Below are 16,328 nucleotides of genomic sequence, written 5' to 3' on the forward strand. Positions count from 1 at the left end.
TTTCTCAGTTTCTCTAGATACTTCAAGTTTTCTTTTAAAATTCCTACTTAGCTTCAGACTTTTCATCAGAAATGCTTGAAAATCCTCTATTAAAGAGGAATTTTTTTTGGTCCACGTACTCAGCTTTATAGGATACCATTCTTCATTGTAATCCTTTATCTTTTCCATTTTGAATATTGTTTTTTAAGATCTCTTCTAATTTTCAGTAGAAACTTCCAGGTTTTTTTGGTGGACCAGACTGTATTTCCTTGGTACTTGGAATTTTTTCTTTATAGTTGCTTGCAGTATTTTTACTTTGTTGTGGAAACTCTGGATTTTGGATATCACATTCCTGGTATTTTCCTTTTCAAGTTCTTTAGGAGTAGGTGATTGGTGGAATCTTAGTATCATTCTTTTGCCCACTGGTTCTAATTTAAGTGGGCAGTTTTCATTTATGATTTCTTGAAATATGTTATCCAAGCTTTCTCAATTTTCTCTTCAAATCATGGTTTTCTGGGAGTCTAATGATTCTAAAATTGTCTTTCCTTGACTATTTCCCCAGATCAATTGTTTTTGAGAGTAAATAGCTTATACAATCAGTCTTTGATATTTGTGTGTTTACCTTTTATGATTTCAAGCATCTGAGTGATTTTATTAGTTACTTCTTTTCCACTTTTCCACTGATAACTAGGCACATTCTCAGCTATGCACAGTAGAGAAAAAAATGAGAGGTGCAATAAGGACAAGTTTTTGGAGGGAATTGCATATTTTCATGTTTGCTTTTAAACCTCAAGTATTTTGTTGCAATTATGCCCCCAAAACATAGTGCAAGTCCTTTGGGCTCTAAGTCCAAACTTGCAAATTCAGTGATGCAGGTTAGTGAGAAAATAAAGGTATTAGATAAACTTCATGCTGGAAATATTTGCAAAAACTGTCAGCCAGGAGACGCTTAAGGATCTCAGAAGCAGACATCACTGATGGATTATTTTAAGCTAGTGTGTCCTTTATGATTTTCAGTGCTATCTACCAGCTGTGAAGGGCAGTGTCAGAGGTGATGTTGAGACCTCACCAATCTTGGCATCTTCCAACAGTAGTGATTAAAGTCCCAGCAACCTCTTCCTTGATTTTCAGAGGGAGGCCAAAGTAGAGAGGTTTACACCAGTATAGTATGCAGTATAACACCTTCACACAGCCATCTGACACAGTGGAAGGTCAAATTCATATTAAAAGATGTTTTAGTTTTAAGAATTTTATTTGCCATACAGTATTTATGATATTATAGATTTCATGTGTTATGAAAAGTGAAAATTATCTGAAATAAATATGTGTTTTTTAATAGAGATGTTAGCGCAAAAGGTCACAGAATTCTAGGGAATTAGTAGGGAGAAAAAAGTGTTTTGCGTGTTAACAATTTTATTTTGTATACAGAATTTTCTGGTTTATTTCATGGTTACTGTATTAGGAAAAATATATATGATCAAATTAATTTTTTGTTATAAAGAATTATATGCAGAAAAGTGGATTTTCAGGAATCTCTTTCAAAAGATTATAGTTTTTGGTGGTCGCAGGAACCTAACCCACTAACCCCCTAACCCCTAACCTAATTTCCCGTAAGGTTCAATGTATCAACATTCGTGTTTTTGACTTTGTACAGTTTTCTAGATATGTTTAATCCTTCAAAAGTTGAGGATTGACTGTATTTTCTATTTTAAAAAATCTGTTGTTTTAATATTTCTTGCTGTCTCAAAGAATCATTGATGTCTTTTTGGTCTGTTTTAGTTCTCAGGGATTCTACTTCTTGGGTAAGGTTTACCACTTTTCTTCTAAACTATCTATTCTCTCAATTCTTTCCTTAAAAGTTTTTATTTCATTTTTAACACTTTTTTTCCATTCTAGGTATTCATGCAGTGTTTATGGAAAATTCATTTTTAAAATTTTGTCTTTGCTTAGAATTGTTATATAGTTATTCTCTCCTTTTGAGGGATTTCTACATCTACAATATATATTTTTTTAATACTGTTTTTTTTGGCTTACTCTTTTCTCTAGATTTAGCTCCTGAATTGTGGACTCTACCCCTTTTCCATTTTTGGGTGGGTTTCTTCCCAGAGAGTTGGATAGAATGCTAGGCCTGGAGGGCTTGGAGTCAGGAAGATTTGAGTTCAAATCTGGCCTCGGACACTGGGCAGGTTAATTTCTGTTTGCCTCAGTTTCCTCATTTGTACAATGGAAATAATAATAACAACTACATTTTAGGGTTGTTGTGAGCATTAAATGAGATAATATTTGTAAAGCACTTAGTCCTTATGTGTCAGTAGGTGCTTAAAAATGCTTATTTCCTTCCTTTCCTTCTCTGCTTGACCTTTGACTGCACCTGGGTGCCTTTGCTGATTTTCACCTCTTGGGCTTAGGTCCTCCTGGCTCTTTGAGTTTCAGAGTGCTGGATCTTCATGGTCCTATAGGGCATCTTGGTACAGAGTTCTGGGGACCTCAGAGTCCCTGGACCTAGGATGTCCTAGTCTAAGCATAACATGCCATCGATAAAACAGTCACTCTCTAGGTCTACCAAGAGTCACATTCTCAGGGGAGCCTTGCTCTCTAACATCTCTGGACAATAGAGTCTTCCAGCCTTATTTGTTTCTGTTCTGTTTCTGGTAGCAGTATGAGGATACCAGCTTCTCGGCTGGTGCTACTCTTGGCTTTGCTGGTGGCCTCCTTTTCTATTGCCTGTGAGCTTCTGCCTAACTTTTTGCATAGTTTTGGTGTTGAGGATATCACTATGTAATTTCTCATTGAATTTTTTGGGTCGATTTCTTTTTCTCCCATAAAAGTATTTTATTATTTTCCAGGTACATGTAGAGATATTTTTCAACATTTGTTTTTTATAAGATTTCTAGTTTCAATTTTTTCCCTCCCTCCCAGCCCTCCCCAAGACAGCAAGCAATCTGATATAGGTTATATATGTACAATCACATTAAACACATTTCTGCATCAGTCATGCTATGAAAGAAGAATCAGAGCAAAAAGGAAAAACCTCAAAAAAGAAAAACAACAAAAAAATAGAAATAGCATGGTTCAATCTGCATCCAGATTCCACAGATCAATTTCTTTCTTTCTTTCTTTTTTTTTTTTTTGGCAGGGCAATGAGGGTTAAGTGACCTGCCCAGGGTCACACAACTAATAAGTATCAAGTGTCTGAGGCCAGATTTGAACTCAGGTCTTCCTGAATCCAGGGCTAGTGCTCTATCCAGTGCACCACTTAGCTGCCCCTCTCAATTTCTTAATGTTTGGGAGAGTGAGGCTAGAGAATTGTTACATGTAGACCCTTTCTGGGGTAAAGTATCAATGAGGCTTGGTTTTTTTTTTTCCTCATTATATCAATTTCTTATTCTAACTCATTCAGATAATGATAGTGCATTTACATACATTTGGAATTGATTGAATCAAGGTTTCTTTGAAAAGTTTATTAGTGACTTGATGTCAACTTATATGGAAATCTCTACTGGAATGCCTAAAGAATAGATTGTTTGCTGATGTAATCTAATAATCTTGATATTTTAAGGTGATAATTAAAAATTTGATCAGGGGTTGATGTTCATAACTGGCATTTTGACTATTATTTTGACATGATCCAATTTGAAATAAAAAAAAAGAATTTTTTTTTTAGGTATACATATGGAAAGCCAGTTAAAGGTGATGTCACACTCATATTTGTACCTCTCTCCATCTGGGGAATAAAGAAAACTATTACCAAACATTTTGAGGTAAGAGGTTGTGGGTTTTTTTTTTTTTTTGCAGGGCTATGGGAGTTAAGTGACTTGCCCAGGGTCACACAGCTAGTAAGTGTCAACTGTCTGAAGCTGGATTTGAACTCAGGTACTCCTGAATCCAAGGCCAGTGCTCTATCCACTGTGCCACCTAGCTGCCCCCTGGTTTTTTTTTAAATAAAGAAATCATGAGATTTTTCTAATATAGAAAACACAGTAAATAAATATTTATTAAGCATCTGCTGTGCCAGGCACTGTGCTAATATGCATTGGGAATGCAAAAAAAAGGCAAAAGAAATTCCTACCTTTGAGAAGTTCACAGCCTAATGGGGGAAATAACATGCAAATGTACAAAAATGTACAAAGAAGTTATATAGAAGAGACATTGGAAATAATCAACAGAGAGAAGGCACTAGAATCAGGGGGAATCAGGAATGATTTCCTATAGATGATGGGACTTTAGCCGTGACTTGATGGAAGGTAGGAAAGGCAGGAGGCAGAAATGAGGAGAGAGCACATTCCAGGCATGGGGGACAGCCAATGAAAATGCCTGGAGTCTGGAGATGGAGTGTCTTGTTCAAGGAAAAGCAAGGAAGGCAGTGGCATTGCATTGAAGAGCATGTGAGGCACAACTCAAGGAGTAAGAAGATTGGAAAGATGTGTGTTAGGGGACAGGACAAGATGCACTTTGAATGCCAAACAGAGGATTTTGGAGGTGATATGGAGACATTGGAATTTATGTGCCACCTAGCTGCCCCCATGTGTGAGTTTTTAAAAAGGAAAGCAAGTCTATCACAGTTGATAAACATATAATGTTGATGATACTGTGTACAATGTTCTCCTCATCTCACTCATCATCAGTTCATGCAAGTCCCTCCAGGTTTCTCTGAACTCCTCCTGCTCATTGTTTCTTTTCTTTTCTTTTTTTTAAATAGTCAGCAAATAAGCCCAGTGGGATCTTGTAATCTCTTCACTTGCTAGTTAGTTGTCTGGCTGTAAAAATGTCTGTTAGAGTATGTCATTGTGAAAGCTTGTCATCTCTTTCTCATTCCATGGTCAGGGATGCTTTTTTTTTTTTTTTTGGTGGGGCAATGAGGGTTAAATGACTTGCCCAGGGTCACACAGCTAGTAAGTGTCAAGTGTCTGAGACTGGATTTGAACTCAGGTCCTCCTGAATCCAGGGCCATCGCTTTATCCACTGCGCCACCTAGCTGTCCCTGCTCATCGTTTCTTATAGCACAATAGAATTCCATTACCTTCATATACCACAATTTATTCAGTCATTCCCCAATTGATTGGAAGCCCCTCAATGTCCAATTCCTTGCCACCACAAAAAGAGAAGCTATAAATATTTTTGTACATGTGGGTCCTTTTCCCTTTTTTATGATCTCTTTGGGGAAAAAGACCCAAAAATGGTATTGCTGGGACAAAGGGTATGCACAGCTTTATAGCCCTTTGGGCATAATTTTAAATTGCTCTCCAGAATGGATGGGTCAGTTCACAGCTCCATCAACAATTGCATTAGTGTTCCAATTTTTCCACAGCTTCTCCAACATTTATTATTTTCCTTTTTTGTCATATTAACCAATCTGATAGGTGTCAGGTGGTACCTCAGAGTTGTTTTAATTTGCATCTCCTTAATCAATAGTGATCATATGGGAATAGATAGCTTTGATTTCTTCATCAGAAAACTGCCTATTCATATCCTTTGACCATTTCTCAGTTGGGGAATGACTTGGACATGCATTCTTTTTTAAACAGATAAATGGATCTGCAAATTTCACATTTAGTGATGTTGAGATGAAAAGTGTCATGAATCATGCAGAGGAATTACATTATCCCAATGATAGATCTTCTCCTGGGCCAGTAGAAATTATTGCTGTAGTGACAGAATCACTCACAGGTATGTAGTACATTTTTTTTAAAGGTAATGATTTTTTATTTTGGTACTATGGTTTCTTCTGAAGAGTATTTTAAAATCACTTAGCCATATTTTGATGCTTCTCTTGTAAGATTTTCTTAGGCCAAATATATGTGTAAGCTATATTTTCTCTTCTAATACACTAGGTAGAAGTTGCTGTTCAGTGATATTGGATATTTTATTAATTTCCATAGAATTAAAAAAAAACCCTTTTCATTTGTTTCATTCATTCGATATTTATTAAGAACCGAGTTTAGAGTACCGCAATACTTACAGGGAAGGTATAAAAGCTAAATGAGATAGCATCTTTGCACTCACAGAACTTATATTCTAATATGGGAAAAATATGAATATAGAATAACACAATATTTTCTTGGCATTTTCTCTTGTCTTATATCTTCGACTGATAAGTCCATTATGTGAAATTAGTAGCTAATAAAGTTTTTCTCATATCCACCCCTAAAGACTTTGGGTTTCTGCCTGTGACTGGAATGTCCTGCCTTTCCCTAGGCTAAACTTAGTCTTTGCCTTCATTTAACATCTCCTTATTCATGATACCTTTTCTTTCTGTCTTTTCCTGATATTATTATATTAGATCATAGATCTAGAATTGTAAGGAATCTCACATTTCCAAAGTCTCGTCTCTTTATGACCCCTGGTGGGGGACAATAGAGTTGCTTTATTTTCACATTACACATAAATTTGATAATGAGATATAGGCAATGCGACTTCTTCTGAAATAACTGTAGTGATCACTTGTTGGTAGTGAACTCTGGCGAAGGTATGCTAGGAAACATCTATTGGTAAAAGCATGATCTCTTTTTATCTAAATGATATTATTTCTGAAACAGGAATCTCCCGAAATGCAAGTTCCAATGTATTTTTTAAGGCAAATGACTACAACATTGAATTTTTTGATTATGCCACTGTCTTGAAGCCTACTCTCAACTTCACAGTTACTGTAAGTTGGCATGTTTAATTATAAGTACAAATCAGTAAGTTAAAATAATGGTTTCATATATATATATATAATGTTATATTTATAAAATACTATAATTACATTATCTCACTTTGTTCACATAACAACCATAAAAGGTTGGCATTTAAAGAAAATGAGGATTAAAGAAGTTGACTTTTCCAAAGACACACAATAAGTAATGGAGATGGGACTTAAACCCAGACCCTTTGAATCTTAAGTTCAGAATTCTTAAAGTGAAATATAATAGAATTAGAAGTGTCATATTCACCAAATGTCTATTATTTAGGTTAAAGCCAATAAGGCAAATGTGGGCTTAAGTCTGTCCTTTAGCTTTCATGAGATGTGGGGGGAGTCTTTAAATAAAGGGAACATTTTATGCAGATGTAGTAGGAAATTGGGGGCTGCTAGGTGGCACAGTTAGGGACAGCTAGGTGGCACAGTGGATAGAGTCCTAGAACTTTGAGTCTAGTTGGGGAGAGAACATTGCATAATTAAAAAGATTACATGTGGTAATCAACAAGTAATAAGTAGTAAAGGTACAAGGCCAAGTAAAGTTATGAATAATAGCTGATATTCCAACATTACCTCAGAGAGGAAGAACTCACCGTAGGGTGGTCAGAGAAGGTTTCATGGAGGAGATTGGATTTGAAATTTGTCTCGAAAGATGAATAGAATTTCATTAGGTACATTTAAATTAGGGACTATTAATATATGGTTCATACACCTCTGTGTCCATAGATAGATTTTAGGGGGTTTGTGAAAGATGGGAAAAATCCCCACATCTTTATTTTCACTAATCTCTAAGTGAAATTTAGCATTTCCTTAAATTATTTAAAAAACAGTATGCAAAGAAGGTGTCTTCAGGTTTCTCTAGGCTGCTAAAGTGGTCCATGGTACAAAAGAGTCTAGGAATTCTTGACCTAAAGTATAGCACCATACATGAAGGCAATGGGAGACAAAGGCCCAGAATTCTAAGTTCAGAAGTTTGGATTTTATTCAGTAGGCAGTAGAGAGCCATCAGAAGTTTACGAACATTACAGTAACAAAAAAGGAAAGAAATATCTTTAGGATTAATAGGTTGGCAAAGTACAGGAAACACTGGAAATAGAATATGGGAAGGGAGAAGAATAAACATTTTTATAGTACCTCCTAAAAGCCAAGCCTTGTACTGAGTGCTTTACAAATATCATCTCATTTCATCCTCACAGCAGCCCTGTAATGTAGTTGCTGTTATTTCCCCCAATTTACAGTTGAAGAAACTGAGGCTGAGAGAGATTAAGAGACTTATCCAGGGTCACTGTAATGGATGAAATCTAAAATAACTGAGTAAATAAAGGTTTGAGCTTTTGAGCAATTCATGCCAATTGCATAACAGCTCAGGATGAAATCTCCTCAGCTTGGTACTGGACCCTGAATAGAGGGAGAGACAGATGTTTATGCTTTAAAAGGAAACAATTGACAGGGTATAAACCAGGACACAAGATTATGTAATCTGATTTCTAATTGGAGGATAGATAAGGGGCTTTCCAAGTTGAGAGGGGAATGAGTGAGTTTTGAGAGTTGGGAGTGTGGAGAATGGGGAGGTGGGTTTTTCTGAATGTAAAACAGGATGTCACTCAATTCCCATGATTAGCAAGCAGATGGAATTTAGAGGAAAATGAAACTTAAGTCTGAAAATGGAGTCAATTTTACAAGATGGAGTCAGTTTGATTTTCACATTTCCCACAATTCTCTCATACACAGATAGCCTGAAAGCAGGAGTACCAGTTAGGAATTCAGGTATGAATTTGGGTGATAGATGAGGCAGTGGAAGGGAAGAGACAAGTTATAAGATATTTTAAAGAAAAAATAAACAGAACATATGCCCTTTTAGATACTGGAGGAGGGGAAGGGTAAGAGGAGAGCAGAACTCCATAATAAAGTTTTTTTTAAATTAAATTAAATTATTATTTTTTTTTTTTAGGGAAATGGGGTTTAAGTGACTTGCCCAGGGTCACACAGCTAGTAAGTGTCTGAGGCTGGGTTTGAACTCAGGTCCTCCTGAATCCAAGGCTAGTGCCTTATCCACTGCGCCACCTAGCTGCCCCCCATAATAAAGTTTTGAAACCAAATTATGTAGAGATATGTGGTACCATTAATTGAACAATTAGGAGGAGCAGCTGATTTGGAGAAGATAAATTTTAGACATTTTGAATTTGATGCCTCTAAATGGAAATTCTCTTCCTTCAGGGAAGGAACTTAAGATATGAGGGCTGGGGAGCAGAATTGGCAGAATCATCCACAAAGTATTGACATTTGAAGTGGTTGGAGTAGGTAAAAATCTTCAAGGGAGAAAAAGAAAGAGAGAGAGAGAGAGAGAGAGAGAGAGAGAGAGAGAGAGAGAGAGAGAGAGAGAAGAAGAAAGAACAGTGAGGACAAAGTCTTGGGCAATTCCTACATTCTGGGTTTGGCAGAAGGAAGAGAACCCAATAAGAGAGACAGAGAAGTAGGTGGGATATTAGGAAGAAAACAAAGATGGTGCCATGTCAGACATTAAGAGAAGAAAGCGTTTAAAGAATTTAAAGAAAAGCCACATGTGTGGTTCAGAGAGGTCAAGGAGAATAAGGTCTGTGAAAAAGATCATTGGGTTTGGCAATTACACCATTGGTGATATTCAATAACTATTTCAGGAGAGTAATGGTGATGGAAGCCAGATTCAGATGAAGTAATTCCTTTTCTTCTCTTATAACATTGATTTTCTCTGTGTTCCTTTCTGTCAATTAGGTGAAGATAACCCGCTCTGACAATATTCGGCTGACTCCAGAAGAAATAAAAAATAAAGTAACCCTCACCATAACACAGACAAATTACACCAATTATTGGGACAAATGGAACAATGAAGATCAGGAAAGGGAAACTGTCCAGGTCCTAAATTACACAGTTCCAGAAAATGGAACCTTTCATCTTGAATTCCCAATCCTGGTTAATACCAGTCAACTGCAAGTGAAGGTGCTATTTGTGTCCATTCTACTCTTAAGAAAATGCTTTTATGACTGTAACTTGGTGACAGGATTTTCATAGCCTTGTGTAAACAAGAGTTATGAAGGCAACAGTCAGGGCTTAAAATGCTTAGAGAATAGATATTTGACTAAAAAAGTGTGGGCAAAGTATCTTTATTGTGAGAATTCAGAATGATTAGTGGCAGTTCTGGTAAGGGTACTTGAGAACCCTGTTAGTTTATAGAAGAACATTATAAGATATAGAATAGGCAAGAATATAAATAAGCATTTTGAGCAGATACCCAGTCTTTTGGGATCCGAGTTTTGTAGAAATTGGATATGTATTTAGGTTACACTAGAAATGAGTTACTTATAAAGGAGAAAAAAGGAAAATAGAAGTGGTTTTCCATTCTCCCAGACACTTATTATCCTTGTCATCTGAAAATCTCCAAAGATTTTGCCTGGAGTCTCTTGACCATTTTGTCTGGCCAGATTGGTCTCTCTTGCTAGCTGTGGATTGTACCACAAAGTTGGGGCTGAATTGGCCTTCAGTGATATGTTGATATCTGGCTCTTCTCTGTGATTCTTTCATTGATAGATCAGGTGATGAGCACACAGAAATAGAGACAGGTCTGGGGAGGGAAGGGTTTAGGGTTTTTTGAGTGTGTGTGATTTCCTCCTTTTTTTAGTTTGTATTCTCTACACTGGTTTCCTCTAGCTACTATGATAATAATTATTACTCTTCTAATTTCTTAGAGCTATTAGCTTCTTTCCTCTTTCTTTAAAAAATTTTAAAAATTCTTTCCTCTATTAAAGTCTTACTTCAACCAATGCAGCATTTATTAAGCACCTAATGCATGGTAGGCATTGTGCTAGGTGCCAGAGATACAAAGACAAAAAACAGTCCCTGCCCTCAAGGAGTTTGCATTTTATTGTGGCCTATGCATGAGGAAAAAATATGTTCTACATAGTAAAAGTAATGGTAAAATATTTAAAGTAAACCTAAAATAATTTTGGAGGCTAAAAAAAAATAATTTTGGAGGGTAACAAGAACTGGAGGTAAAATCACGAAAGCCGCAGATAGGAGGTAACACTTGAGTTGAGCCTTGAAGGGATTGAGTTGAGTTGAAGGAATTTAGGAATTTCAAGAGGTGGAGGTGAGGAGGGAGAGCGGTCTAGGCCTGCAGTACATTGATAGATCAAGTAATGAGCCTGAAGAAGTAGAGACAGTGACCTAGTGTTTCTTGCTTATGTAGACAGGGAAGAGAATGATGGAATATTGTTTATGGGGGTAACAAATTGGACATTCTCGTTCAAATGTAGCATGTATGGAGGTGAGAAATGGGAAATCAGTCACTCAGTCAATCAAAAAGCATGTGTCAGGCACCATGCAAAACTCTGGCATACAAAGTAAAGGCAAAAACAGCCCCATCCCTCAGGGAACTTACATTCTAGAAATCTGTCTCTGTGAGGGATCAGCAATGTTTTAAGGCAGAAATCAGTTGTGAAGGGCTTTAAAGGCCAAGCAAAGAATTTTATATTTAATCCTAGAGGTGAAAGGGAACCACTAGAATTTATTGGGGGGGGGGATTTGAGATGGTCAAACCTGCATTTTAGGAAGATGGCTTTAACCCCCGAGTGGAAGATGGACTGAAGTATGGTGAAATTTATGGTAGGGAAAGCAGCCAGTATGGCGCCTTGACGATGTTCCCTTGGGTCCAGCATTTGAATGCTGACCTAGTCGGGGGTGGGTGGAGTAGGGCCCTTCCTACCTTTCCAGTCTTACACTTTATTCCCCTCTCCTCCATGCACCGTTCAGCTACATTTGTCTTCTTGCTGTTCCTTACCCATAATACCCCATTTTTGGACTGTGTGCTCCTTTTTTTGGTCCTCCTTAATGTACTGACATTAACATGCCTTTCTTTTGAGACTGCCTTTTGTTTGCCCTTGTATGTATTTTGCAGGTACATTGTTGCTTGTCTGTTGTCTTTCCCATTAGAATGTGAGCTCCTTGAGGGTGGAGAATGGGCTTTTGCTTTTTTGTATTCCCAGAGTATAACACAGTGTTTGACCCATAGTAAAGAATTTAATAAATCCTTGATGATGATGATGATGATGAACTTGAGGATTTTAATGTTAGGGAGAAAAGACCTCATTAGTCCAGGTATGAATAGCTGTTTGCTATCTGCATTCTCTGGCAAGTGATATATACTCTCTTTTACAAGGGGAAGGATAATTGATAATATTTTCAGTTACAAAAATCCTAAGTAGCAAACACACCATTATATACTTTATGGATAGGGTTATACATACTAGACATTATGGAAATGTTTCAACAGTTACTATTTTATTGATGCTAATACTGACAGATTTCAGTGTCTTGTGTTGTGGAAGTGACCCTGTTTCTCAAAGGGTCTGCCACAACAGCACAAGCTCTGGCATGTCCTACTAAGTTGAAAAAAACTTTAGTTGTTGATTTAGTGATTAATAATGTCTCTTATCCAAGGACCAGCCTAGCTAACTGAATAGAAGTCTATCATAAGGTTGGCCACCATGATGATTCTGTTTTGCCTACACCAAAATATGGATATAGTCTTCTAAAGCTTGAAGTTGTTGAAACTAGTGTTGGTGGAATGGAATACCTACATCAATGAAGACCTAGCTTTTGAAACACCAAAATATAACATTCTTATGAGTTATAATTGTATGATGATTAAAAAGTTTGAGAGACATAATTTCTGGGTAATTTAATCATTTTATTAAAGGATAGTCATTTGACCACTTCTCTTAGACCAAAGACCCATAATGACAGTGGGGTTATGATTATATGCCCTTTGAAGAGGAGGTGTTCCTGAGGGTTGCCTAATCACCTCTCATTGATTAATTAAATGGGAGGTGGTGGGGCAGCTAGGTGGTGCAGTGGATAGAGCACTGGCCCTGGAGTCAGGAGGACCTGAGTTCAAATCCAGCCTCAGACATTTGCCACTTACTAGCTGTGTGACCCTGGGCAAGTCACAACCCCAAATGCCTCACAAAACAAACAAACAAACAAAAATGGGAGGTGGGCTATCTTGGAGTACTTGACTTAGGTCACTCAAATCTTGGTCAAAGAGACATCAATTTCCATATCACCTGTCTTGATAATAGGGAGAATTAGCATTTTCCCAGGACCTGTCTGAGCAAACACAATGAGTAGGAATATTCCCATTAGCCTAAAGTTAGGATTTCTTTTACTGTTTGATTAGATTTTGACTTGGGTAAATCTCTAAGAGAGATTTCCCACATTAATTGATTTCTGGATGAGGAAGTAAAAAAGAGGAAACATCTTTGTCCTAATACAATAATTAGTTATTAAATATAAGAGAGAAATATTAATTTTTCACAATTATACACAATTGTGAATATCTATCATTAATGACATATATTTTATCTGCTTTAAAAATGAAGTCTACTTTATTTTGAAAGATTGACTATTCAGTGTTTTGTATATGCTTCATTCCCATTAATTATCAAGAATTAGTGTAAATGTATTAAAACAATTGAAGTTAAAGAGTTTTTTTAATGCTTTTTTGGTTTTTGTTACAGGCTTCTTTTCTCGATAGTGTGAATATCTTATCAGTTCATGGCATGTTTAGGTCTCCTAGCATGACATATATCCAGCTAAAAACAGGAAGTGAAAATGTAAAGGTAAAGTGTATTTATGTGATACTTGATAATATAATTATTATGTCTGTCTTGCCATTCATTCTTGTATATTAACAGGAATACTGTTTTTCCAGGCTGGCTCACCTTTTGAACTGATTGTCAGTAGCAACAAGCCAATGAAGGAACTAAGTTATATGGTAATTCAGTGTTTTAAAATGTATTATACATCATTTGACATATTACTGTATACCTACACCAATCTCACTGTTTCTTTCAACATCATTCTCCTCCAGCGTTCCCTTCATACCTTATCATCGAAATATTCTTTTATACTGCTGCTCTGTGGCCTCCAGGGACTGCTTCTGTACTGGCCAAGTAAAATTCATGAGTCACAAGATTAATAATAGCTATCATTTATATAGTTCTTTAAGGTTTGCAAAGCCCTTTACGTTTGTTTGATAGATGAGGAATGAGGCCCAGATTTGTGAAAAATAACTTGCCCAAGGCCACACAAGTACTGTGATAGCAGATGTGGGATTCACACCTGGATCCTTAGACCCCAAATCTATAGCTCCTTCTATAGCACCACACTACCTTACAGAGAACTACGTTTCTCCAGCAAGTCCCATTTGTATATTTAATGATTTGCTTCCTCTTTTCTCATACCCTCCATTCCAGTCAAATCTGTCTTTTTATATTCAAGTTCCCTCCTCCTACCCCCATTTCACTTATGAAAGCTGATCCACATGAATGGGAAAGTTTGCCTTTTCTACTTCACCAAACCAGTTAAAAAACACAATTTCTTAAATTCTTATGTATTTTTATGTTTTAACAAAGACATTTAATTAGAGGTATCTTAAGTTTTTCTAATGTTTAATGTAAATAAATTCTAATCCAGATGATCTGTGTCTATTTGATTCTGGAAGAGTTTTGAGCCTGACTGAAGTCAAGCATATATGGTTGAACTTGAAATGATGATAAATGTAGAAGGTGTAATTATTACAGATCACAGTATCAACTTCATCATAAAATACATTTTTTTTTCAGGTTATATCCCAAAGTCAGTTGGTTGCAGTAGGCAAAAAGAACTCCTCAACTTTTTCTTTAACACCAGAAAATTCCTGGGCTCCAAAAGCCTGTATAATTGTATACTATGTTGGAGATGATGGGGAAATTATAAATGATGTCCTGAAAGTTTCTGTCCAACTTGTCTTTAAGAATAAGGTAAGAAATCAGGTTCAAGGTTGTAATTACACACAAAAAAAAAAAGAAAGAAAAAGAAAAAGGATATTCCTAAATATTTGTTTAGAAAAGAATGGTTAATGCAAATTGATTAAATTTCAAGGTTAGCATTTTGGTAAAATAGATAAAAGATCCTGAGAGATAAACATTCCATTTATTTATTGGTTTGATTAACTATATCAATTTATTTGACACTCATGTTCTTTGTTTACATGGGTTCCTGCAATGATCAAAGCCTACATTAAGGAAGCTAATACATTTCAGAATTTCAGAGGTGAATAAGCGCAACAATATTTTCACTTATCATGTATTATAGAATGTTACAGTTACCTGTGTGTGTGTCCATACACATTTGTGTGACTGTAGGTTGTCAAAACCAGATAACTGTTTCCCAGAAAAATAGAAACAGAGTGAAGCACGCTTATAAAGACAAGCACCCATTTATTCTGATTAGCACCCCAATTACTTGCATTGTATGGGAATCCTCTCAAGAATTTCCACCCAGACTTGGGGAAGGAGAGTATTTAAGCAATATGGTTGTGCAGTCCCTGGATAATTAAGTTTTATGTATTTATTGATAAGTTAGTCAGGTCCATATTGATTAACTCCCTGCTTCCTGGTTAGCAACAGGATGCTCTTAATTCCACTTGCACAATGCAGATCCGCCCAACAGTTCAAACCTTGAAAGCAAACAATATGATAGGGAGAAACAGCAAGGTGTGGGTCTTTGCAGAAAGTGTCTAGCAGAAAATGATGTCTCTGGAAGGACCATAAATTCCCAAATGTCTCAAGAGAAACCTGCTTGGTTTGTGCTTTTATTGTTCTCAGGAATTTCTATTTTCATATCAGCCAGGTTCAATCTCTGTTAACTATAGAGGGCCTTTGATTTGTTAGGCCAGGTTTTCATACAGTTCCTCTGGAAAATAAGGGAATTCTAATAAATTTTGTATATTTCCTCCTCTTGGCCACAAGAGGGCTCCAGCCCCTTGAAGGCTAATAAGGGTTAACAGTGCCAGAGGTTAGTATCCATTTAACAAAAGACCAAGGAACCCAGGTTCAGTCAGTGAGCACATTTCATTTTCATTTAAGGTGTCCCATGCAGTTGTCTGGTCCTGGAAACATCTTTCTTGTTTTTTTTTTTTGTTGTTTTTTGTTTTTTGTTTTTTGTGGGGCGATGAGGGTTAAGTGACTTGCCCAGGGCCACACAGCTAGTAGGTGTCAAGTGTCTGAGGCAGGATTTGAACTCAGTTCCTACTGAATCCAGGGCTGGTGTTTTATCCACTGCTCCATCTAGCTGCCCCCCCTGGAAACATTTTTCTTAGGCCATCTGGGAGAATTGTGTCCTCAGGTTCTCTGGTTTCAAGGAACTTATAGATGGTCCTATTAAAAATCCTTTACAAAACAGATCTCAATATAGGAGTTCAATACCAGTTGTTAAATTCACTTCTCCAATAACTGGTTCATGTTGTGAAAAACCATCTCAAGCCTTATAGTTCTGATCTTAGTAATAATAGAGCAATGAGGGAGACATCAAAATTTAAGGGCTCACATAGTTCATCTTAACCTTTAGAGAATTTAGGTCATAAATGTCCTATGCTGTTTACAGCTTTATATAAACTCTGTGACTGACACAAACTTTATTAACAACAAACTAAAGGGTTATTGATGCCTTGATACATGCAAGACATTTAAATATAAGCTAAATATTTCAAAATACCACAGAAAGCAGAACTATTAAACCCTTCCAAATGGCATATATATATATATATATTCATTTGATCTTAATGTTTTCTCAAATTTTACTCAGTTGTTTATTTTAT

General features: G+C 36.4%; 1 protein-coding gene across 1 annotated transcript in view; it reads left to right on the forward strand.

The window, feature by feature from the left end:
* CD109 (CD109 molecule) overlaps positions 1–16,328 on the forward strand; it is a 178,860-nt gene that overhangs the window by 92,381 nt on the left and 70,151 nt on the right. The window contains exons 8-14 of the mRNA XM_043962437.1: positions 3,644–3,740; positions 5,505–5,646; positions 6,516–6,625; positions 9,407–9,631; positions 13,207–13,308; positions 13,401–13,463; positions 14,314–14,490. Coding sequence (XP_043818372.1) covers positions 3,644–3,740; positions 5,505–5,646; positions 6,516–6,625; positions 9,407–9,631; positions 13,207–13,308; positions 13,401–13,463; positions 14,314–14,490 — 916 coding nt within the window. The remainder of the gene's footprint in view (positions 1–3,643; positions 3,741–5,504; positions 5,647–6,515; positions 6,626–9,406; positions 9,632–13,206; positions 13,309–13,400; positions 13,464–14,313; positions 14,491–16,328) is intronic.

This window comes from Dromiciops gliroides, chromosome 4 (genome assembly GCF_019393635.1).
Source record: "Dromiciops gliroides isolate mDroGli1 chromosome 4, mDroGli1.pri, whole genome shotgun sequence".
Classification (NCBI taxonomy): Eukaryota; Metazoa; Chordata; class Mammalia; order Microbiotheria; family Microbiotheriidae; genus Dromiciops; species Dromiciops gliroides.